The following is a 26,433-nucleotide window of genomic DNA, read 5'->3' on the forward strand; positions in this document are numbered from 1 at the left end:
TACTGGAAAATCTTTTTTATTTTACAAAAGGTTTTCAGAGCTTCTGTATTAAAATAAAAACAACATCAAATATTAAAACAATTAAAATAAGTTTTTAAATATGTCTTTTTGTCATTTTTTCATTGGGTATAAGATTATCTGTATCAGATCCCATTTAGGCAACAATCCATAAAAAAACAAGTATAGTTGTTACAGTATAAAATATTTACAAAGATTTGATCAACAGATCTGATCTGCATTTCTGATTAAATAAACTTCAACCCTAATTCAAGTTCAGATTCTAAATGCAACTCAAGTTCAAGTTTTATTTATATAGCACAAAATCAAAAGCAGTGTTAATACCAGCATTTTTACTCTTTATATATGTATAAGTATCTGTGTGAGTGTGTGTATACTGAAAGGAAAATATATCATCTGACCTATTTAAAAGTAAACCTAAAATTATTTTTCAGTAAGTTGGCCAATGTTTATGTGGGTACCACACCATCACGTCTTTAATGTGTATTAAATTGTAAATGCTGTGTAAAAAGATGCCGACAGCCTCATCCTTGTAAACCCGCTGGAAGGATCTAGAAAGGAGAGCAAATGTATTGCAAAGTTCTGCATTCTCGTCGAGCCTGTGATGAACTCCAGTAGTCCACCGTCAGACACGCAGTGAGGGCTGATGCATATATACTGCAGAAATAATGCAAAAGTTAAAATCATATTTATTAATAATATATATTTTAAAATTCACCATATGATTTTTAATATAACACAATACAGAAAACCCAACCACATTTGCAGACCCCTGGATAGTGAACTGCAAACCATCTCACATATACAGTAGACTGTACCCATTATAAGTTGAGCATTTGTGAATAAAAAGTGCCTTTCCTCATTGACAGGACAGAATATATTTACTCTCCCTCAAGTGGTTTCAAACCTTACTGACTTTCTTCTGTTGATCACAAACCAAGATATTTTGAAGAAAGCCTAATATCTGTAACCATTGACTTCTATAGTGGGAAAAACAGATATGGAAGTCAATGGTTACACGTTTCTAACATTTAAAAAAAAAACCTGCCTGCATTATATAGAAATATTGTAATAATTCTTTGCCCTTCTAGTTTTTGTTATCAAGTAATACCATGTAACGTACAAATAATTCACGATAGGGGTCATAATATTTTACCCGATGAACGAGGTGAATGTCTGAGGTAAAATTGGTTTTATATTCACACATTCTGACTTTCTCCCTAATAATATAATTTCAGAAGAGTATTATTTGCTAATCCCTAATATCATGTTAGCAGCCAATGACTATCAAAGTACAACATTGTTCACTGTCAGTTTAATAGTGCTAATGTTGTTTTTAAATCATATTTATGTGTGATTTCAGTTATTATAATAAAAGTCCGGGGCTTGGGGCGCCTTTCCGGGTTTTTTGGTGGAAGCTAGTCTCCCATCCTACTTTAAGCATAACGATCGCCCGCCCGCCGTGAAAACGACCGACCGCACGCCTCGACTAAACTGACCCACAAATTAGAAGATACGTACCTCACCTATTTAGGCTTGGTATCAATGTGTGACCGGATACCCTCTCGTCTTCCACGCCCTTGAATCGTTCCTTCGATCTGTCCCCACCTGCTGGCACAAATGGAAGTCCCTGCCATGTCCCTCTCCTCTATCTCGCTGTTTCTCTAGAAAACCAGCAGAGAGTACTAAGTTAGGAGAGAGTTTTGTGGACAGGTATGGCACTTACCTTTCATGCCTTTTTGTCATCCCTCGGCTGAACGAGGGGGGAAAGTCCCGGAAGCAATGTGAGAAGTTGTGGTCCGTTTCTCATTAAAGTCCCGCGAACCCCCTCGTCCCTCCAGATCAGCCGCCCCCGAGGGCGTCTATGGGTAGTGGCACGCCGGCGCCCCTTGGGCCGCCACCCCAGCGCCACCGACGCAACCGCAGCGGCGCCACGAGGACCGAAATCCCTGCCACACCCCGCAACCACTGCGGCGCACCGATGCCGCGCGAGCCGCAGGCCTCCGCAGCGCCGTCGCGACCACCGCCCCGACCGGGCTTCGGTTTTCTAAGAGGCTACCTCGGGAACGGGCATTTACCGCATTTTCGGGTCCGGCCTGGATGCAAGTGCAAGACTTGGATGTCCATCGTAAACGTTAAGGTTTTGAATACCTCTGCCATTTACCCGTGTGGTAATCTCCAGATGAGAATCTCAGCACTGGACAGAAGTCACACCTAGTGCACCATTACGGCGCTATTGCGGTGCTTTTTTTGTAAGTGAAACCGTAAGGTTTCACCCGGTTACCATGATGACCACACGAGAGGGGCTCTCCGGGGGCTGTTGTTTCCTCCCAAGTATTTCACCCCTATACCATCGACCTCAGGCTCGCAACAGCGGGGGATTCCCACTCCCCTGACATGCCCCGCCCGACGCCTCGATCCAGACTAGAACAGCCATGGATCGGAATGGGAGGGGGGGTCATCGGCAGTGTTTAGCACAGAAGAGCAGAATAATCTAAATAAAATAAATAGGACTGCCCTAAATTATTTTCATTTAAATAATTAATTTATATTACAAAACGAAAATACTGACTGATTCTTTTTAACAACCGGTATATAGGCAATTTTTTCCAATCATGTTTTTTTCTTCCGTCAAATAAATATCGCAGACTTCCTCAAAATGCCCGCTCCATGGAAAATATGCTGTTATTATTATAATAACAAAACCTTTTACATTTTTAATGGAAATCATTATTTTAAAGAATATGTCCTGATGGTTTCCTCTCTCCCTCGCGGTTCAAGTGCGCGTGCTATGTGATGAAAAGACAACACCAACACGCGCATATGTAGACTTTTTGTAAACAGTTTTGTTGTTTAAATATGCAATTGCATTAATGTGCATACATGCTTTATAAGCCGAAAATAGGGCGCACCTCACTGCCTTTATGTTGACAAGGAAAAAAGAAGAGAAGAAGCGCGGTCCTCTTATGAAACGACTGAATCAGCTGGGTATCGATTGTGCATAAGTGTTGCTGTCTGTGTTGTTACAATTGTAATATTTAATACTATTGTGATATTCAAGATTTGCACATTCATACAGCTCTGGATAACTTAAAACAGCGATTAGACCTTCAGAGCGGTGTTAATGCATCCTGAAGTAAAGCGAAACTGCTATAAACTCCAGCAAGATAGAGTGATTATATGCAGAGCCATATACCTTTATCTCTAAATAAAGTATAACTATAGAAACTGTGTTCATCTTAACTGAAAGCTTCGTCCTGTTTCCTGGCCTCACGCATCGCGCACCTGTCAGTCAGCACGTAACGTTAACTCCCAAAGGGTTAAACAGAAAGCGCAGAGCACGGTTACAGAAAAGTTTCCTCTGCAGAAGAGTCGGGGCATCTGGTGAACGCCCATCCCTTTCTGCGCAGCCACATTAACAACAATGCTTTGACAGCATTGGCAATGTTTCTGCCGTTGTCTGTTGTCAAGCGGGGTTAAGTTGGTTTTGTTTTTTATATTCCTGACACATTCAGACGGTCCCTTACTAAGAGCTCCGCGCGAGCTCTCCCGGCTTAACGCGTATTGCGAGGGCTTAAAAGGAGCATTGCTCGTTATGTCGAGCGGAAAAAAAAGTTTTTCCTCATGTTCTTCTTCAACTAGCTCAATTTTTGCAGGCAGCCGTGACGTTATTGGAAAGGTAGTCACGGGGAGTGTCACGATTCTCCCTTATCACACCGCGACACAGAATCGTAGATCTGAGTGTCGCGATTTCGATTTTATATCGTGTATCGTTACAGCCCTATATAAGACTGTGTGAGAGAGAGCATGTACTTTTAAGAGTGTGAATGAGGGAGCATGTGTATGTGTCTGTGAGAGAATGTATGTGTGTTTGAAAGTGCATGTACAAGAGTGAGTGTGTGAGTGAGTGTGTGTGTGTGTGTGTGTGAGTGTGTGTGTGTGTGTGTGTGTGTGTGTACAATATGTGTATGAGTGAGAGCATGTATGTGTCTGGACATGAAAACAAAAATATTTATGCTTTTTAAAATAGTTTACAACAACTGACTACCATATAGGCTAATAAGTTGAAACAGATCTTACTATGTTGATGCGAGCTGATCACTTTCCATTAGGCCTACTTAAAACAGTAACAGTCACATCACAAGAAACATTAGGTCAAAAACTTCATTCTTACCTTTTCTTTTTACGGTTGTTCCGTTTGGATCTTCACGGAGTACAAATTGGCTTTTCTGCCGTTAAAGAGCATATTGTAGGTTAAAAAACAGTTTAAAAAAGTAGAATTGTTTGTGAAAATGCTCTATAATACCATAAAATACCATATTAAAATGTTTTACGAAGTGCAAGGGCACAAATTTTAAAGAAATTGTGTCTGTTTTCCTACTTCCGCTTTTTTTTCTAACCACCCCAGTGATGTCAGAAGAGTGAGTTATCTGACAGACGCGCGCTGTTTACAGTGGGGCAGAGGAGCTAATAGCAGAACTGGTTGTTACTTTTGGCGCAATTTATCATCATCGTGGTATATTATTGCGTTTATGGAAACTGCACAAACTCCAGCCTGTCAACAGATCAAGTCCACAAGTTTCCTCTTGCTATTTTGGTTTGTGAAATGGGATGAATCCGATAGGAGTGATAGCTGACGCGAACGGCGAGAAACACTCCTGGATCAGTCGAAGATGCAGCTCGATGGCTGTACACGGTAAGACAACTCGTTTTTCGTTTATGTTTGTCAACTTTCAAGTCCGTAAGCATTATTATTTGAGTAATTTGAAGCAACGTGATGTGTTTACTTTGGAGTAGCCGATAGCACGGTTGCTAGCTTGTATTGTTAAGCATATTAAATATACTTTTTTGAAGCGTGTAAAAATGTACACATATGATAAGACGGCTAGTAGCATCAGTTTGCTAATATAATAAATGTCTTGTATAGTTACAGCGTTGTTGCTTTGTTTGCTTTGTGGTGTGTTTATTAGACTTTGGGAGACAGAGATGATGACCCGGAGCTGAAGGCTTTCTCTCCACTGGCCTCTCGCTCAACTGTGCTTCACTTTGGCTCACAAAGTAACCTCAACTAAGGTAAAGTGGACTTTATATTCGCACATTCGATTAGTGACAGCTTGTGTGACACACCCTCTGTATTGTTTACCATAGTACTTTTATTATAATGACTGAAATCACACGTAAATATGACTTAAAAACAACATTAGCACTATTAAACTGACAGTGAACAATGTTGTACTTTGATAGTCATTGGCTGCTAACATGATATTAGGGATTAGCAAATAATACTCTTCTGAAATTGTATTATTAGGGAGAAAGTCAGAATGTGTGAATATAAAACCAATTTTACCTCAGACATTCACCTCGTTCATCGGGTCAAATATTATGACCCCTATCGTGAATTATTTGTACGTTACATGGTATTATTTGATAACAAAAACTAGAAGGGCAAAGAATTACTACAATAATTCTATATAATGCAGGCAGGTAAACTCACACTATCTTTGACTTCCTTTTTTTTTAAATGTTGGAAACGTGTAACCATTGACCTCCATATCTGTTTTTCCCACTATAGAAGTCAATGGTTACAGATTTTTAGCTTTCTTCAAAATATCTTGGTTTGTGATCAACAGAAGAAAGTCAATAAGGTTTGAAACCACTTGAGGGAGAGTAAAAATATTCTGTCCTGTCAATGAGGAAAGCCACTTATGGTCCCACTTTATATTAAGTGTCGCTTATACCTGTGAACTTACATGGTAACTAGATGTGTAAGTAGTATGTAACTACAGTGTTTGTACACACTGGTACATAGTTATTACTTGTGTAATATTGGTGTAACTACACACATGTAACAGCCCACTGAATAGTATGTGTAAGTACAAATGTGTAACAGGACATTGGTAACAACACTTAGAAAGTACACATCTGTAACAAGAATTATGTAAGTGCAATGTGTAACAACAGTATGTACTTGCAGGTGTTTTCTCACTTCCACAACTGTTTGCATACCATGTACTTGTGAACATTGTATGACAGAAATAAAGCTTCATTAGAAGGTCTCTCCTTGTGATACCAGTGTAATTACAGGGTAAATCCACATAAACTGTCCACTCAATATAAAGTGTAAAATAGTCACAAAATACTCTGTAACTTGTAAAATATCCTATATGCAACACTTTATTAACAGTGTACTTACATGGTAACCCCAAAGAAACTGTCCACTCAATATAAAGTGTAAAATAGTCACAAAATACTCTGTAACTTGTAAAATATCCTATATGCAACACTTTATTAACAGTGTACTTACATGGTAACCCCAAAGAAACTGTCCACTCAATATAAAGTGTAAAATAGTCACAAATTACTCTTTAACTTGTAAAATATCCTCTGTGCAACACTTTATTAACAGTGTACTTACATGGTAACTCCACAGGAACTGTCCACTCAATATAAAGTGTAAAATAGTCACAAATTACTCTTTAACTTGTAAAATATCCTCTGTGCAACACTTTATTAACAGTGTACATGGTAACCCCAAAGAAACTGTCCACTCAATATAAAGTGTAAAATAGTCACAAAATACTCTGTAACTTGTAAAATATCCTATATGCAACACTTTATTAACAGTGTACTTACATGGTAACCCCAAAGAAACTGTCCACTCAATATAAAGTGTAAAATAGTCACAAAATACTCTGTAACTTGTAAAATATCCTATATGCAACACTTTATTAACAGTGTACTTACATGGTAACCCCAAAGAAACTGTCCACTCAATATAAAGTGTAAAATAGTCACAAAATACTCTGTAACTTGTAAAATATCCTATATGCAACACTTTATTAACAGTGTACTTACATGGTAACCCCACAGGAACTGTCCACTCAATATAAAGTGTAAAATAGTCACAAATTACTCTTTAACTTGTAAAATATCCTCTGTGCAACACTTTATTAACAGTGTACTTACATGGTAACTCCACAGGAACTGTCCACTCAATATAAAGTGTAAAATAGTCACAAATTACTCTTTAACTTGTAAAATATCCTCTGTGCAACACTTTATTAACAGTGTACTTACATGGTAACTCCACAGGAACTGTCCACTCAATATAAAGTGTAAAATAGTCACAAATTACTCTGTAACTTGTAAAAATATCCTCTGTGCTACACTTTATTAACAGTGTACTTACATAGAAACTCCACAGGAACTGTCCACTCAATATAAAGTGTAAAAAAAGTAAAATTACTCTTTAACTTGTAAAATATCTTCTATGCAACACTTTATTAAGTGTACTTACATGGAAACTCCACAGGAACTGTCCACTCAAGTGTAAATTTGTCACAAATTACTGATTCATCCACTGATGAATCCATGTACTTCTCACCTACATTCTGAAATGTTCCATGTTAATTCTATTGTAACTGTGAACCTAAAAGTAATAGTATTAAATTCCAAAGTATTAATCCACAAATGTTTTTCAATAAGTAGACTATAGAGGACTAAAAAAGAGAAAACATGCAGCAAAGGTAAACAATGTTTATTAACATTTTTATTCTCAACAGTGCAACACATAAAGAAAAACCTTAGAAATATGGCTGCAATATAGAACCTTACAGACACTATTAAATTAAAGAGATTAAACATAATGCCATAAACAAAAAAAATCTTAGAGTAAATTAAAACTTTTAGATAAATGTTGGAAGTAACATCATATCACATTAAACGTACAGCAATTCACATTGAAGGGATAGTTTACCCAAAAATGAAATTATTAATTACTCCCCCTGCTGTTATTCCAAACCTGAGTCCTTCATTCAGAAAATAAAATAAAAAAATCTACTTTTTTATTTTATTTGTAAAAATATTTTAGCTGATTATTTATTATTATTATTATCATTATATATTATTATATTATATATATTTTAGAATTATCTGACCCTCCATAGAAAGCCAGAGTTGCAAGGCATTTAAAGTCTAGAAAGATACAGTACCAATAACATCAAAAGAGTACATTTGTCTTCAGTGGTTCAATTGTAATGCTATGAAGCTATGATAATACTTTTGTGTGGACAAAAAACGCATTATTTTACATTTTATTCTCTTCAGTGTCATTTCAGGTCTCAGGGGTTGGAACGACAAATGGGGTAACAATTAATAACTACTGATGTGAATCTACAATTTAACTTTAAACAACATCTGCACATAAGAGATTTGTATATTTCTATCTGAACTTATACTTTATTGGCAGAAGTTTGCGCTCTTGTTTGGCGTTTTCAATGACAGATTTTAAGTCTGTTGTCAGCGACTGCAGGCACCTCTTGGCAAAGTCAAAAAGTTTCTCCTCCTTGGTTCTGAATTTAGGGATGCTTCTGTAAAACTCAGCATCAACAAGCTGAATTTCAGCCACAACAGCTGTTAATGCGAGAGTATTACGGTCAACCCCAACTTTGGCACATGCTTTACTAATGCTCCCTTCTTTTTTATAGGCATTGAAAACTTTGTTGTACCGCCTTAGTACGTCATCAGGGGTTGTTGCTGTAGAAAGATAAAAGCTTAAGAAGAAATTAAAAAAAACAAACAAAAAAAAACAAAAAAAAAAAACAATGTGTGTCAAATACTTAAATGCACAAACCACACAAACCTGGCATGACCTATTGTGAATTAGTTTTTCCAGGGATGTCCCACATGGAACGAACATATATGAGGATGTATGCACAAACATGAAACCTATAAGCAGTATACAGTATATGCACATATATGATAGGCATGGGACGATAACCATTTTCAAGGTATGCCGCGGTTTGGAAAAGTCAAGGTTTTAAAACTGTACAACAGTTTTCAAGGGGGGACAACAGTATCTCTAGCAGAACATATTCCATTTTAAATTGTAAAAAACATGTTTTGAAACAAATAAAGACAAAATGAAGCAAAATTCATTAATTCATTTAGCCCGACACATTTACTGCTCCAACATATTTTAAATGTTTCACAAAATAAAATATACTGTGTTTAAAACAAAATGTACTGTTGTTTTTTACCCAGACATTTAAAAAGAAAATATTTTTGAGCAGTAATTACAATACTGTGATACCGTGATATTTTTATCCAATGTTATCATACAGTAAGAATCTTATACAGGCCCATGCCTAATATATGATAATAAATATGTGTATGTATATGCCATATATAGGCAAAACTGAGGTGCATATATGTGCATATACATGCCATATAGGTCTCCTGTAATGCTTCTTTATATCCACATATAAGCCTTACATGTACATACAAGATATACTAATAAAAAACAAAATGCAAAAAAATTATGTGCCAACACTTGAAATTTTATTCACATGTAATTGGCATGTTATGGAATTTAACTATGGCAAATAAGTGAGGAGATGAAAAGCTATGATGTCTACATGTTTTCCTGAAACATTTACAAGGCCAATTCTTTCTTGTATTAAGATAGTGAAAAAGAAAGAATAACAAAAGCTTTTGTGTTTTAAAATATTTTTTCTGTTCAGTTTTTTTGTCTTATTTTTTATTGTACTATTTGATTGTTTTTAAGTAAATAAAAAATGCAATTTATTATATTTACCTTATCTAGCAGCTATAGGTTTTAATAATTTAACTAATATGTAGGTAAACATATAGGTAAACATATAAATGTACATATAAACATACATATAAGCACATATATGTGTACATACAGTATATGTCTACATATATGCATACATACAGTATGTGTACATATATGAATGTGCATATATGTACATATATGTACATATAATATAGGAAATGGCCAATTTTTTATGTCATATATATTAAAAACCTATATCAAAACTTATATGTTTATATAGGTTTTATTTATCTATCTTAAAACATATATGTTTATATAGGTTCTTTCCATGTGGGGTTCTATTGACTAAGTTCACATCAACAGAAAAATGGCATTCAAAAACAGGATATATGCTTACCACGTGTGCTGTGCTTGGTAGATTTTGACCTGCTGGCCCTCTTTGTCTTCTTATGACTCTTTCTCTTCTTCCGAGGAATATCACTATCAGGTGAATCTGAAGAGGAGGAAGAAGTCATGGACTCCTCATCAGTGTTACTGGTGCTGCATTCAGTGCTTGTGTCCAAGACTTTCTTTACTTTTTTTGCCCCTCTGTCTATGGAAAAAAAACAGATTTAGTTACATAAAAAGGCTAGCAGGCTTAGGCTAGCCACAGATGAGACTTTATACAAATCTTAACCAATTTTAAAATCATGGAATAAAACAGACATACTGTTTCTTACAGTCTTACAGCTAGAAATTAAGTCCAAAAAGAATATGGTTAATAAATTTGTCCAGTTTTTATAACATGTTTGTGGCTCCCAAATTTTAACAAAGCGCGAGGTTTAGAATAAAATGTGTTTTTGTTTTTTTTTTTGTTAAAGGATCTTCCGTCTTGATCAGAAGCAGTTAATAATAGGTCAAACCCCATTCAGGGGTTCAAATCAAACTTAAAATCAGCAACTGTAGTATGTGGCCAGCCTTAAAAATGTAATCTATTAATACTACTCAGCAGTTCAGGATTGATGTGAAAGTTTAAAAAGTAAAAAAAAATCTACTTGCTCAGTAGATATTAATTTCAAATCAAACACGTTAATACAACAAAACAGGTTTCTTACTTGACAATTTTAGGACAGTTTGGCGGAGAAAATCTCGTTCCTGTTTAAGTGTTTGTATTGTCTGGGCCATGAGCATCAGCTTGTCTTTTTCCACCATAGAGGAAGACCCATCATCTTGTCCTTTAAAAACAAACAATGTAGCAAAATACAGTTATGGTACATACATCTGGTACATACATCTGGTACATAATGGTACATACAAGTGCCTGCTAAATAACTAAAAATTTACCTTGTGTAATATGGAGTATATAAAAGTGGCATTAGTGCAAGATCAAGTATTTATATTTCCATAAAAGTACAATAGAACAAGACTGGTATTGGCTGTTTTTTTTTTTTTTTTTTGTTAAAGCTAAAACATTTCAGCAAACAGTTGTGGTAGATGTGGTTCATTTTCAAATACGTTGGCTTGGTCTATCTTATACCATGATTGCACATTCAAAGTAATTTCTTTCTAAGTAAATACAAACTCACCTGGTTCTGGAGTTATGGTTTCCACCGCAACAACAGAAAGGTCATTGTCATCGTCTTTATCATGGTGTACTTTATGAATTTTTTGGGATGATTCAGGTGGTTCTGTAAAAACAAAAAAAGAAAATGGTTGCTGCTCTTGTCTGTCAAACTACCGCAACATTACTGGAGCAACAACTTCTAAAACACTTCATGTAAAATGGTTTAACTTCGCCAAGAGTATGATCAGTTGGTTATCAATTTTTTTCTCAAACATTTTACCCACTTTTATTTTTTCCTGTAGGACCAATATAGAAAAAGCTTGATGTGGCTTAAATAAACAAATAAAAACATACATGTGTATTTTTAAACAAATTTAAATGTGCATTGTGTCCTAATATGATAAAAAAATTATTCAATCCTACATTAATTTTCTTGTTGCATTTATAAGGGTTAAAATTAAATTTAAATAGACTAGTGGTCAAATGTGCTGATCACTGATTTCACCATTAAAAATACAATCAGCAAATGTGTTTTTTTTTTTTTTTTTTGCATATTCAGCACTATTTGTATATGGTTTTACAAATAGCATGGTTAGTTATTAGTGTATAAAAAGTGTGTACAATAAACTATAATTTAAAGTAGTTTAAGTATAGTAACATTAATTTTTTTATTTAGTAAAGGCTTGCTTACGGTTAAGCATATTGCACATAAAAGTGAACTTATATCTAACCTTTGTTAGTCAGTGTAGATGAGTTAATGCATGAGACTACTAATATTAACGTTAAATCATTACAAATCATCGAACTGTAGATTAAATTACCTTCACTCAAGAGGTCAGCTTCAGCTTCGCTGCGTTGGGGGCAGTTCCTCGTCAAAGAAATCGTCTTTTTTCGTGGCATACTGAAGAAAAATTCGCTAAAGAGTTAGGGCTAACAATTTGCAAAAAGACGCATCATGAGCGAGATAACCGTCTGCTCTGATAGGGAAGTTGGCGGTTCATTCAGTAGTCCAATCAAAACTTACGTAACGTGACGTGACAACTGTGACGTTTCGTTGTAAACAGCCAGTTATCGACAAGGCGCCAAATTTTCAAATAGGAAAGCAAGGAAAGCGGCTTTCAGTTATACATTAGCTGTATCTGTTATAGCGCTATGCATACAGGGAAATTAAACAAGATTATACGGCTTTGCAGCGGTGGAAAACATAGAAAATTAGTGATCAAATGGCTACAGAGGAAAGGCTTGCTTTGTAAAGCACCTCATTGTCGCCAGTGTGGAAAAAAGATGAGTATTAAAGCCCACAGTGGACGTGATGGTTACATATGGTAAGTAACGTCAAGCACAAAGCTTGTTTAACTCGCTGTTTTGATTGCTAATTTTAACATAATTTAAGTAAGTTTCCTTGAATACTGTGTTATAGATTATCATAATTTTTTCACTTTTATTTTAGGACATGCCGAAGAAACAAGCATCGCAGAATTACACTCTCCATTCGCAAAGGATCACTGTTTCATAACTCCAGAATACCTTTGGTAAAGTGGATGGAATACATATATAGGTAATCTAATAATTATAAACTTAATGTCATTGCGGTCGATCGCTAGCCTCGTTAGGTCATTTTCATGTGTAATATAAATGTAAGATTATCAAGAAATATAGTTTAATACTATTTGCCCAGCCACTTCAACAACACACTCCTTATTGTTTATGAATAGAGATTGTATAGGTGAAGAATCTGTGTTTTATCTGAAAAGCTAGCATTGTAAATATATATATTTATATATATATATATATATATATATATATATATATATATATATATATATATATATATATATATATATAAAATTAACCAAAACTATTTTCTTATAAGATTTTCACAGGGTCTACATTTAAGACAAATTGACTTGATGGATGATGGTGTTGCCAAAACTTCAACAACATTGTCCAGAATAAACAAATTGCTCAGAAAGGTAACTTAATAATAACATATGCACACATATACAATGCAGGCTTTTTCACTCTTACATTTAACAGCACCTTACTCAACCAATTCAATTCAATTAGGTTTATTAGTACAAATTTCCTATGGCTATTTTTTACAGGTTTGCATCAAGGCATTGAGTAATTTGAAAAGAAGAACAGGCCTTAGAGTTGGTGGAAAGTCAAGACAGAAGTTTGTGGCCATAGATGAGTCCAAGTTTGCTCACAAGAGAAAGGTATGTTTGATGTGAAAATGTTTATACTGTATACTTAGTAATTTTTACTATGTTGAAATACTAAAGTTCATTAACCTGCATTCAGTAATACTTCCAGAGTTAACATCACATCAAAATAGCACATGTAATCAAAAGCAGGGATATGATTTTTATGTATGCAAATTCCTGTATGTTCTGACGTCAATGGGGTGACCCTTTCAGTTTTAATGTAAATTTCTTCATTCAGGACATCATGTGATTGTACCCAATAATTACAGATTTCACTATTTTCCTGTGTCTCCGGGAAGTAATGTCTATAATGATATTTGTGTAGTCCTTCAATCTACTCATATGAGGAAGCTGATGTCAATGTGAAAAACAATGACAAAGATTTGAATGTGTTCATGTGAATTTTATGTTTTCACTTTTGAGTGTGCACCATGTTTTATTACCCTCTGCAAATCATCTGTTCTTACAGTCTTTATTTAATATTTAATAGACAATAACCTGAAATGTATACCTAAATATTAATTTCAAAACGTTATATTATTATACCTAACTCAAGAGTTACACATTATACATAATATTTTAAGAAATTTAAACAATTTCATTTTGAAATTTAAACAAATTTTGGACTGACTAGTAATTTATTTATCAGGTTGAAATTAAAGGTGTACTAAATAAATGCAGACACTTGCATTTTTTAAATTCTATTTTATGCATTGATGAAGACACAATGGCACCACACAAGTTAGTGGCCATCTAGCAGCAGCAGTGTGCCGTTCTGTCCTCAGACTAAAGAACTAGGTATAGACCAATTGGTTTAAAGATTATTCAGATGATTATTAAACTGCTTTTTAAGTTAATTGAGATAGATGCATGGTGAAAAATAACTATGGTCAGTCATTGGGAGATTTTACTGCTCTTACAATTTCCGTTGTTTCTTGTGTTCATTACTTTTCAGTTTAATCGTGGCCGCTTTTGTACTACTTGGCAGAGAAGAAAAGGATGGGTTTTTGGGATGATGGAGGTTAAAGGAGATCACCGCCTACCAGTCTTAAAGATGGTAAAGGACCGTTCCAGGACCACACTGGTGCCCATCATCACAAGGCACATCAGAAGGGGGTCAACTGTTTACAGTGACAATTGGAGGGCATATCTGAATGCATTACAACCTTTACGATACAGACACCTAACTGTTAATCACAGTGAAAATTTTGTTGATCCCCAAACTGGCTGTCACACACAACATATTGAAAGGGCTTGGCTTGCCATCAAGGCACAGGTATCAAGATTAAGGGGTAACAAGACTACAAAACTATTGAGAGAACATTTGAAATTCATTCAGTGGCACTACTGGCTGGGAAGGCGAAATAGTAAAGGTGCCTTAGCACAGCTTATCCATGACATTAGAAAAGCATACCGGGTTCATTGAAAATATATATGCCATTTTTTTCTCTTTTATTTGCTGTTTATATTGTGACATTTCTTCAGATTCTAAAATTTCCTGATAATACAAACAATTAACTTGTTTTAATACATTCATAGTTTACTCAAAAAAATATTTGTGTAAAATACTATGTTGCAGAGTAAAAAGTCAAATACAAATGTGACAGTTTTGATTTAATAGATCCTGGGATATTATTTACAGCACTGATTGTTTTCTTTATTGTTATTTAAAATTTTTCTTTTGTGATTGCTGGCACTCTGTTGAACAATCTGACTTTACAGTCACAGTGTAAATTACAATATTCTGTTACTTTTCTAGAACATTGAAACTGCAATTCAATAAAGTTACACTACATATTAAATATACTATTCCTTTTGATTCACCATGCATTTTCCTTTGCTACAGTTATATGAGGACATGAAAGGACAGTTCATGAGAAGTTACCATGTCAGTACATTGTTATGTGTTCAATTTGGATTTATATTACACAGTTTGTGACCATTTTGCTAGTACACTTTAAAAAAAAGTTACAATTTATTTACATACAGTATGTACACATTGGGTGGACGGTTTCTGAGGAGTTTCTATGTAGGTACACTGTTGTTAAGCAGTTGCATGGAGGATTATGTTTAATATATTACATAGTAATTTGTGACAAATTTACACTTTATATTGAGTGGACAGTTCCTGTGGAGTTACCATGTAAGTACACTGTTAATAAAGTGTTGCATATAGGATATTTTACAAGTTAAAGAGTAATTTGTGACTATTTTACACTTTATATTGAGTGGACAGTTCCTGTGGAGTTACCATGTAAGTACACTGTTAATAAGTGTTGCATAGAAGATATTTTACAAGTTACAGAGTATTTTGTGACTATTTTACACTTTATATTGAGTGAACAGTTCCTGTGGGGTTACCATGTAAGTACACTGTTAATAAAGTGTTGCATATAGGATATTTTACAAGTTACAGAGTATTTTGTGACTATTTTACACTTTATATTGAGTGGACAGTTCCTGTGGAGTTACCATGTAAGTACACTGTTAATAAAGTGTTGCACAGAGGATATTTTACAAGTTAAAGAGTAATTTGTGACTATTTTACACTTTATATTGAGTGGACAGTTTATGTGGATTTACCCTGTAATTACACTGGTATCACAAGGAGAGACCTTCTAATGAAGCTTTATTTCTGTCATACAATGTTCACAAGTACATGGTATGCAAACAGTTGTGGAAGTAAGAAAACACCTGCAAGTACATACTGTTGTTACACATTGCACTTACATAATTCTTGTTACAGATGTGTACTTTCTTAGTGTTGTTACCAATGTCCTGTTACACATTTGTACTTACACATACTATTCAGTGGGCTGTTACATGTGTGTAGTTACACCAATATTACACAAGTAATTACTATGTACCAGTGTGTACAAACACTGTAGTTACATACTACTTACACATCTAGTTACCATGTAAGTTCACAGGTATAAGCGACACTTAATATAAAGTGGGACCCCACTTGGTCATTCACATATGAGGAATATTCATCCTGTAGAAGAAAAACAAATAACATTCAAAAATTGAAGTTTGTTCTTTCATGCTCAACTTCTAATGGGTACAGGCTACTGTATATGTGAGATGGTTTGCATTTCACTATCCAGGGGTCTGCAAATGTGGTTGGGTTTTCTGTATTGTGTTATATTAAAAAGCATATGGTGAATTTTAAAATATACATTATTAATAAACATGATTTAAACTTTTGCATTATTTCCGCAGCATATATGCATCCGCCCTCACTGCGTGTCTCACGGTGGACTACTGGAGTTTATCACAGTCTCGACGAGAATGCAGAACTTTGCACTACATTTGCTCACCTTTCTAAATCCTTCCAGCGGGTTTACAAGGATGAGGCTGTTGGCATCTTTTTACACAGCATTTACAATTTAACACACATTAAAGACGTGATGGTATGGTCCCCACATAAACGTTGGCCAACTTACTGAAAAATAATTTTAGGTTTACTTTTATTTTCCTTTCAGTATTGTAACGAATATGGCTGACCAGACACATTAATATTTTGCATTTTATTCCACAACCAGCCAACTTTGCCCAGAGAAGGCTCGAAACCTGATTCCAAGGTATTTACAACCCAAAGGAATGTGCCATGCGGCACTAAGCACAGGAATGAGTTACAAAGGACTATTTAAACTGCTTGTTTAACACTGTTTTCATATAAACTTTACTCTTTATGTTTAATCATATGTTTTGCAAAGTTTCCCTTTATCTTGTATTAATATTTTTGGTTTTAATACTCCTGCATATAACTTTTAACTGTACCTAAGCTAAACATCCTCTTATACTGTTCAAGTTTGGACTTTTTGAAAAGCTTACTCACTGTATAAATCGATCGTTGACATTTTATTTTAAAATGAGTACAACATATTAACGTTTTAAGAGACTTTAACATTTCTGTCCCCATTTTCATAAAATTTACCTATGCAAATTCAAATGCGTCAGCGGCACGTGAGCAGAGCGTGAGCAGCGCGTGTGTTTTCGGCGTCCATGTTAACAGATTAGAGTTTTCATACCGCACGCAGCAGCAGCCAAATGAACTTAAAACGATTAAAAACGGCAACAAACATTTATTTAGGCCCGAACTACAAAACCAAATGTAAAACAATTTTAGTATCAGTTTTGCTTAAGTTGCACAATAGTGTTGCAGGAGAGGGGAAATAGAATATTTACGGGATTTGTAGTCCATAGCGAAGTGTATTGTGGGTAGTGTAGTTCGACATGCATACTGGATTATGTGAGCTCGCTGTGTTCTGTGCAGCTGAGCAGAGCAAGAAAGTTTTAATCGGCTTTGTTTTATGTTCACTCGAGTTATTCCTACCGGGAGCTGTTTGCACTGTGAATCTGACAACACGAAAATAAGTAAAAGAATGGCATGCATTGGTTACTTTTGTCCGTCTCATCATCTGCACGAGCATGAATTAACGAGCTGTTATTCTGCCGCTGGACATCACTGAAGCGGAGAAAGTAACACTAGTTTGATCATGTATAAATATCATTATAACTATATTGTATAAAAATGATTATAACTAGGTCTACAGCAACCTGATAATCAAAAAACATATGATATGATATCACAGGCGATTGTCCTCTGACTGTAGACACTTCTCATATAAGTTAGCTTGAGAAGCATACAGTACTATTTGATCTATAAAATTTGTAAAATAAACATTTGCAGGTCAAAGAAACAGCATAGGAGGGGCTTTGGTGCAGATGAAAAGTTTAAAAGGTGTATTTGTATATAGAGAGACATGGGTAACTAGATAGAATAGACGGAGATAGGTTGATCTCTGCAGCAGCTGCCGAAGAGCTGCGCACTGCAGACGCAGCTGGTGTGAAATGCAAACGCCTGCGTGCTGCTACTGCTCGACATACGCGCTGCTCACGCTCTGCTCACGCGCCGCTGACGCTTGCGGTGTGAAACAGGCGTTAGAAAGACACACACACTTACACATGCACACACACAGAGGATCCTCAGAGAGCACTCGTGTGTTTGCCTGCATTACTAAACTGCTTCTCAAAGTTTAAGCCCGCTCTTAAAGGACAGAGTGTGAAACCCCACATCATAAAACCATTTATGATTGCTGGATAATGTATGATTGCATGTAAATGTGCCGACATTTCGCATTTAATGTTTGAATCTCGGCTACGTTCAAAGATTCATTTGGCTAACATTCCCTTTGTTCTGGTTGCATAGCGACCTGTACAGATCAGGAAGTTTCCATCACTTCCGAGGGAAGTCTGAACTGTGCATGCGCATCAAATGTAAACAAACTGCGCGTTACGTCAACAGTTGCAATGTTTACATTTATACGAACCTAGAAACATTAATTGATGAATTAGCCTACAAGAATAGTGATTAGCAATTTACAACGGTGTCTGTTTGAGAACTTGAAAGTGATTTTAACCATTTAACATCTTTGCATTTTGTTTGTCCCTATATTCTTTACTCTCATTTGTTTTGAGAGTAAATCTTTTATGCATTTTACTTTACTAACAGTGTGCTGTTAAAGCAAAACATAACCCACTGTTCTTTTATTTAATATCTAATTACATTTTACAAAAAGGAAATACTGGTTCACTATTATTATTATTATTATTATTAATACACATTACCATTTGTTTAACAATAATAAAGTTAATGTTCTATTTGTGTTTTATGCACAAAATCACAATATTACATTTAATTGTAATTCTATTTGCTCACAAGCAACTTTTGAATTAAAATTTCACCAAAATTCCCTTTTTAGTCTAATCTCTTTAGACATTATTAAGTCTTAAGCTCCGATAGTTTAAGCAAGCATACCACTTTTTACAACTTCTTATTCACCCCCTTTACAGAAAATCTGTTTCATCAAATTCAGATTTTCTCAAGATCCAATTACATTATAGTGGTTATGCACTTATAGCCATTGGATGTTTTTGTTTCCTTGTATTTTTCCTTACTCCTTCACCTTTTCTAGTAAACCTCATTACGAGTCTTAAATAAATTAGAGACAACCCACTCTCTTATAATTTATTTCATTTAGTTGAACTTCAACTATCAATTTTGTACTCGTAGCGAGACGTTAAGGCTTCAAAGCTGGTTGTGGACCAAGTCCACTCAGTTCTCCTTTTTCTTCCTGCTTCTTTCTTGATTAGTTTTCATTTCCTTTCCTGTTGTTTTCTCCTGTCTTCTATCTAATGCATCTCATTTGTAGGAAGCAAATCTAAGCAAACCAACTTATCAAGTCTATGGAAAGAAACAAATTTGTTTTGTAATCAAACCATCCTTTGATTTGATTTACTTCATGCATTTGTGAATGCAATTAAAACTTCTGATTTTTCCGTCAAGATCAATTGACAGAAATGAGTAGTGAACAGCCATCCCCGCTAAAACATCGCTGGTAAGCGGTCCAATAAGGTGTGTAGTGTCAATCCTGTCATATTGAGACAAGAAAAAATTCAGAATTATAATTGTAGTATTTCCCTCCTAGATATAAGCAGTAATATTATTCTTTTCATTTTCAGTGATACAAAATATTATAAATATTTTCATAACTGAAAGAAAAATAATATTTTTCTGTTTAAATTTGTTTTAACCTTGTTCTCTCTCTCTCTTCTTTTCGCACACGGAGACCTACACAGTCACCACACCACTTCATTTTGGTTCATAATCACTGAAACAAACAACACTTAGCTGCTCCACTACATATAGACTGATAACACCACAAAGATCTGGATCAGTCTCCACCTTCCAGTAAGCCAGCATGTCACCGACTGCAAACCCCACTGCTCGAGCAGAAGATGTGGAAACCTGACTACAGAACATCACGGATGGCCTAATCACCAAGGCAATTGAACTTTTATTACTTTTAGTAATATTCGTGATTCTGAAGAGACTTTTCACACAGGAGTCGAGCCAGCCAGAGCTAACAAAATTCACCTGTCTCCTGAGTGACGCCTTCACCGCCCAGCTCAAGCTCAGCGACCAGCACCTCACCCATCTTCAGAAGGAGCTGACTTGTGCACAAAGCCGCATCGACAAGCTGAAAGCGAAAGGACAAGATGACTTCAAGCGTCAAACCACTGAGTTCCTGAAAAGGCTACTGCACCTCCAATGCTGCACAGAGAAAACCAAGGACCAGATCATGGTATCAGACGAAGTGAAGCATCTAACTAAGAGACATGTTTAACAGCTCCAAACTGCCCTTGCTGTTGTTGAACGAGACCAGCATGAACTGAAGTCATCCCAGCAGGACCTGATACAGCGTCTCCAGTCTGCTGAACAGCAAGTAGAGGAAGCTAAAACCAGCATGCAACACAAAGACGCTAAAATTAATGCTCTGGAGGACCAACTGAGCACATACAGCAGTCCAAATGATGACCTGACCCAACAGCTAGATGACATCAGCGATGAACTCTACAGGCTCAGAGAACTCATACAGGTCTATCAAAAGAAACCAGAGCCAAGATGGGCGGAGCCCTTATCAGCATCACCTCCGCTGAGCAAAGCTGACTCCCTCATCTCCATAAACATTGGAAGAAGTGAACGGCTGAAGACCAAGTCATCACCAGCTCTCACCACCAACAACTTCCCTTCTGATGCAAGCAGAAAGTTACTACACACGGCTGTCAAACCTGCACAGGAAGAGACTCTTAGAGACCTTGACAAACTGGCGAAACGCATCACCCAGTTTAACCCAAGCTCCACTGAGAGCAGAAACATCCAGGCTTTCCTCCAGGACATAGACTTTTATCTTGAAGCAAGACCTCATGTGACTGACAGAGACCGGTTCTACCTCCTCAGATCCACATCCAGTCCCGAGGTGCAAAGTTTCCTAGACAGACAACGTGCTCACATAAAGTCAAACTACCAGCTACTGCGTGAAGCACTGATTGAAGAGTTTAAAAGCTCTGAGTCTGAACATGGAGTGTTTACTGCCCTGGAAACCAAACAAGGTCGCCACAAGACACCTCAAGCCTTCTACCACAGGTTCAGAAAAGCATACTTTGCTGCACATGACAACCCGGTTCTTGAAGAGGATGTAAACTTCAAAACCTTCTTCCTACGAAACCTTCATCCAGGACTAAGTCGTCTTCTAGGCATCATAGCCTGTCCACGCACAATGTCCATCTGACAGTTGAGGGACCTCACACACCGGGCGTACCTCAAGCAGAAGATGTCTTCAAGAAGAGATGTAAAATCTTCAGTGGGCCCCATCACCCAAGGTCCAACACAGAAAGACATCCTGTGTAACGACGATACCACAGACTTCAGAGCACACAGTGATCGTGACTCCCATGACGACGACAGCTACTACACAACCTGGTTGGAAAAGTCACGGGATCAGCCACGCTCCACAAGGCACTCAAGACAGGAATAACAGTAATAAGACAAGGAAACAGTAATAACAGCACCTCCACAGTCTGTTAGCCAACACTGTCAATGGCTATCACCATGGACAAGAGATGACAGCCACCTGTTCTGCAACAACACAGATTCAAAAGGGGGAGGTCTCTCACCAACAATAGAACTCAGAGGTATCAGAAAAACACCACTCTGTTTTTACCTCACACTCACTAAGAAAACATTGAACTCTAAACTCATTTCACCTGACAGCAACCACGGTCTAGCACAGAGACCAGAGTCTGTCACAGCCAGAAAGCCCCATCAGAGGAAAGTAATGTGGAAGACAAGTTTGCATATCAGCTCCACACTGCCATTACAAACAACTACCCAAATTCTGCCAGAGAAACACACTTCCTAGTGGACCCCCATCAGGTCACCAACGACCCGTTACCCAAGGAAAAGATGCATAGAGCCAAACTTCATGTGCACCTAGAGACAATGAATGAGAAGCAAGCGCATCAAACCAGCAAGGAAGGGGGAGGGCCCAAAGGCTGAGACAGATCTGATCATACATTACACGCACTACATCAGTAACTGCACACAGCAAACACATCTGACATTAAAACATCATTGTTTGGTTTAACTTTGCCTATCGTTTCCTCTCCTATCTTTCTTTAATTAGAATATCAGGATTGGCACACCATACCTAATTTTGATACCATTTAAATATGGTTGTGAACCAGAGAGCGCTACGCCAGTTAGTCATATTATCATAGACTACTGAGAACTGAACTAACTTAAAAATGTTGAGTGTCAGTTTCAACGATCAGTAACCAAACAATTTGATACTCTACACTAGTATAGTATGTTGAGATGTAGGTGTTGTCTTGTTGCTTGCCGTGTTTCTCCAGCGTTCACCGATGTCTTCATCCCAACACATCGCCTAACGAAGGGGGATCTGTAACGAATATGGCCGACCAGACACATAAATATTTTGCATTTTATTCCACAACCAGTCAACTTTGCCCAGAGAAGGCTCGAAACCTGATTCCAAGGTATTTACGACCCAAAGGAGTGTGCCATGCGGCACTAAGCACAGGAATGAGTTACAAAGGACTATTTAAACTGCTTGTTTAACACTGTTTTCATATAAACTTTAGGTAACGCTTTCTTTTACAACCCGCAAAGTACTGCGTAAGTACAGTGAAATTACAGTGTACTTTTCTGTACGTACTGTGTGTGTATAATGAACGTATGTGTAGGTATAAGGGAACAAACCGTAATGCTTGGGTAATAAGGGGGTAACAACCAGATATTCAGCATGAAAAGTACCGCATAAGTACAGTGAAATAACGTTGTACTTTTCATTAAATTGCAAAAGAACAAACCATGTTTGTGTAATAGGGGGGTAACAATAAGATATTCATCACGCAAAGAACAGCGTAAGTATATTACGTTTACGATGTACTTTTCTTCAAGTATTGTATACATATGAAGAATTATGCAAGGATGGTGAAATCCTATTGCTATCTACAAATGTACTGTACATGCACCTGCACGAGTACATACTCTTATTCAGTGCTTGGGTTTTATATAGGGTGTTTAATGAATAAAAAGTTTACAGCCTGTGAAATTATGAACCCTTATTGTATACTGTATGTATTTTAAATCTGCAATTCAATATAAAATATATTTCCATACACTACTTACCTTATGGTTACTCGTCGATCTCACCAAAGCCATCAATGTCTCCATAACTCACTATCAACAAATAACTTTGCATGATATAGGCCTACCGTCAGGGTTCAGTGTAGATTAAAACAGGCTCGCATCTTTACTGCTGTTTGCACAGGGGGGCTAACTGTTGCATTTCAGTAAATGTATAGCTGATGCTTATAGAAAAATGTAGTAATTTGGTCTTCAATCAATTAAACCTGCTGCTGTAGTTTACTCTGTTCTTAGTGTTCATGTATACACTAGTGTGTTAAAGTTCAGCTTCTTCCCTCTTTGTTCCCTGTAGTTAAAGTGTGAATACAGTATTTGTTCCCTCCTTGTTCCCTGTACTTACAGGGTAAATACCACATTTGAGGGTTGTAAATTAAAGTGAAGCATTGTTCCTCCCTTGTTCCCTGTACTTACAGAGTAAATACCACATTTGAGGGTTGTAAATTAAAGTGAAGCATTGTTCCTCCCTTCTTCCCTCTACTTACAGGGTAAATACAACATTTGTTCCCTCCTTGTTCCCTGTAGTTTACAATATAAAATCTTGAAGGCAGTAAAATAAATATACAAACACACAATATATTTCTTTTTTTAATTTTTATCACTATAAATGATCACAATCTCCCATATGATCTGATCATAGTACTTTTGTTTGATAGTAATGTATGGTATCTGTAAATATTTAGTATGTGAAATTGTTGGACAACCACCACACACACATTAAACAGCAAAATAAACATGTCTATAGCTTACTAAAAGCCTTTATATCTGTTCATATATTTTATATAAATGCAGAGCAACAAGACTCATGGGATTTCAGCAGCCACTCACCATCAGAGTCCTCAGTGGAAGCTGAGAAGAGCAGAAGAGGAAGCCAAGCAAGAGATGCCAGAAAAAAGGGGGAAGGAAATAATGTGTTATTTTGCTGTTTGAGTATAGGCAGGTGCAGTGGGTAGCACAATCGGCTTACAGCAAAAAGGTCGCTTGTTCGAGCCTTGGCTGGGTCAGTTGGCATTTCTGTGTGGAGTTTGCATGTTCTCCCCATGTTAGCGTGGGTTTCATCCGGGTGCTCCTACAAGTCCAAAAATATGTGGGGACATTGGGTAAGCTAAAATTGTCCGTAGTGTATGTGTGTAAATGAGTGTGTATGGATGTTTCCAGCTGGGTCAGTTGGCGTTTCTGCGTGGAGTTCTCCCTGCGTTCGCGTAGGTTTCCTCCGGGTGCTCCAGTTTCCTCCGTGTGCTCCGGTTTCCCTCACAGTCCAAAGACATGTGGTACAGTTGAATTGGGTAGACTAAATTGTCCGTAGTGTCTTTAATGCCTTCAAGATTTTACATTGTAAACTAAAGGGAACAAGGAGGGAACAAATGTTGTATTTACCCTGTAAGGACAGGAAACAAGGGAGGAACAAGGCTTCACTTTTATTTACAACCCTCAAATGTGGTATTTACCCTGTAAGTACAGGGAACAAGGGAGGAACAATGCTTTACTTTAATTTACAACCCTCAAATGTGGTATTTATCCTGTAAGTACAGGGAACAAGGAGGGAACAAATACTGTATTCACCCTTCAACTACAGGGAACAAAGAGGGAAGAAGCTGAACTTTAACACACTAGTGTATACGTGAACACTTAAGAACAGAGTAAACTACAGCAGCAGTTTTTATTGATTGAAGACCAAATTACTACATTTTTCTATAAGCATCAGCTATACATTTACTGAAATGCAACAGTTAGCCCCCCTGTGCAAACAGCAGTAAAGATGCGAGCCTGTTTTAATCTACATTGAACCCTGACGGTAGGCCTATATCATGCAAAGTTATTTGTTGATAGTGAGTTATGGAGACATTGATGGCTTTGGTGAGATCGACGAGTAAACATAAGGTAAGTAGTGTATGGAAATATATTTTATATTGAATTGCAGATTTAAAATAAATACAGTATACAATAAGGGTTCATAATTTCACAGGCTGTAAACTGTTTTGACAGCGCTCACCTGCCCGGAGGGGGAGAGCAGGTCTGGATCATCATCGGACCATGAAAGCCCACCCTCCGATGCCGCGGTGGATGTCTGCTCTCCGGTGTCATCGAGCGTAAGGGCTACCATCTGTTAGACGGATAGCTTCCTACGCCCGAAGCTTGGATGGAGCGCTTGGAGGAGCAGGAGGTCCGTGGGCGATGGATTATCTCTCGCTGAAATCCTCAGATCTGCCTGAGTGCCCGCTGCAGAGCAGGGGACAACTGGAGTGGTTTGCCCTTTTGCAAAGACTAGCCACGATCTTTACTGCGCAACAGTCATGGCATCGCAATGGAAAAGGACATGCTGCATAACTGTGTTGCTCTCTTTGTGAAGTTGCAACTTTATACGCACCGCTCTGGAGGACCGGACCCAAAGAACGCAAGGCAAGGGAGAAACCCAGCTCGACCGTCTGCCGCTCTGTGTACACACTCTGGACCGGGAGAATGCTCTTGTTCGCTCAGAATCGCTGGATCAAAGCAGGAGGAACCCTCATCGACTCGATCAGAAAAGTCTCTGAAGCAAAAAAGGATGGCATCTGTTTGCTCCACTTGTGCTTATATGCTGGGTTTATTGGCAATGAAGCACACCTGCGCAAGCTTGCGCTGCCAATTCATTGGCCCGTTCAATACTCTATCAGACAAGTGGCTTCTGAACGGAATCCTCCCAATTCGCGGATTTCCCTAAAATCAAATCCACTAATGGCATTGGAGTTCACCTCCCGAAGGGGAACAAACAATCATTATACAATAACTTGCCTAATTACCCTAACATGCCTGGTTAACCTAATTAACCCAGTTAATGTCAATTAAGCTGTATAGAAGTGTCTTGAAGAATATCTAGTCTAATATTATTTACTGTCATCATGGCAAAGATAAAATATATCAGTTATTAGAAATGAGTTATTAAAACTATTATGATTAGGAATTTGTTGATTTTTTTTCTCTGTCAAACAGAAATTGGTGAAAAAAATAAACAAGGGGGCTAATAATTCAGAAA

At 36.9% G+C, this 26,433-nt stretch overlaps 2 protein-coding genes and 1 long non-coding RNA gene across 14 annotated transcripts; 1 reads left to right on the forward strand and 2 right to left on the reverse strand.

The window, feature by feature from the left end:
- LOC108179593 (uncharacterized) lies at positions 1 to 4,441 on the reverse strand. Of its 3 annotated transcripts, none has more exons than XR_015511246.1 (4): positions 4,335 to 4,441; positions 4,193 to 4,247; positions 1,545 to 1,682; positions 1 to 675 (listed from the first exon to the last, which is right to left on the reverse strand). It is a non-coding gene; the product is annotated as an uncharacterized LOC108179593 (long non-coding RNA). The 3 variants fall into 3 exon arrangements; XR_015511247.1 differs by having other exon boundaries at positions 4,325 to 4,415; XR_015511245.1 differs by lacking the exon at positions 4,335 to 4,441 and having other exon boundaries at positions 4,193 to 4,330.
- LOC137487239 (uncharacterized) lies at positions 4,434 to 26,433 on the forward strand. Of its 9 annotated transcripts, XR_015511239.1 has the most exons (7): positions 4,434 to 4,714; positions 4,989 to 5,091; positions 16,568 to 16,758; positions 16,891 to 16,929; positions 22,607 to 22,750; positions 22,856 to 22,889; positions 25,407 to 26,361. XR_015511239.1 is itself a non-coding variant. In XM_087286857.1 (6 exons), exon 6 carries the CDS (start codon positions 20,659 to 20,661, stop codon positions 21,481 to 21,483), a length of 825 nt encoding a protein of 274 aa, XP_087142983.1. In that variant the 5' UTR covers positions 4,434 to 4,714; positions 4,989 to 5,091; positions 16,568 to 16,758; positions 16,891 to 16,929; positions 19,698 to 19,749; positions 19,981 to 20,658; the 3' UTR covers positions 21,484 to 22,338. The 9 variants fall into 9 exon arrangements, 3 of the variants coding, with proteins under 3 accessions (XP_087142983.1, XP_087142982.1, XP_087142981.1); XR_015511241.1 differs by lacking the exon at positions 22,856 to 22,889; XR_015511237.1 differs by lacking the exons at positions 16,568 to 16,758; positions 16,891 to 16,929; positions 22,607 to 22,750; positions 22,856 to 22,889; positions 25,407 to 26,361 and adding exons at positions 12,589 to 12,696; positions 13,012 to 13,111; positions 13,244 to 13,357; positions 14,301 to 15,151.
- Positions 8,102 to 10,803, reverse strand: LOC100147949 (coiled-coil domain-containing protein 106). Of its 2 annotated transcripts, none has more exons than XM_087286858.1 (3): positions 10,690 to 10,803; positions 9,993 to 10,187; positions 8,102 to 8,553 (listed from the first exon to the last, which is right to left on the reverse strand). In XM_087286858.1, the coding sequence occupies exons 1-3, from the start codon at positions 10,784 to 10,786 to the stop codon at positions 8,240 to 8,242; spliced, it is 606 nt and encodes a 201-aa protein (XP_087142984.1). In that variant the 5' UTR covers positions 10,787 to 10,803; the 3' UTR covers positions 8,102 to 8,239. The 2 variants fall into 2 exon arrangements, with proteins under 2 accessions (XP_087142984.1, XP_087142985.1); XM_087286859.1 differs by having other exon boundaries at positions 8,394 to 8,570.

Source organism: Danio rerio, chromosome 16 (genome assembly GCF_052040795.2).
Source record: "Danio rerio strain M-AB ecotype USA chromosome 16, GRCz13ab, whole genome shotgun sequence".
In the NCBI taxonomy this organism is placed as follows: domain Eukaryota; kingdom Metazoa; phylum Chordata; class Actinopteri; order Cypriniformes; family Danionidae; genus Danio; species Danio rerio.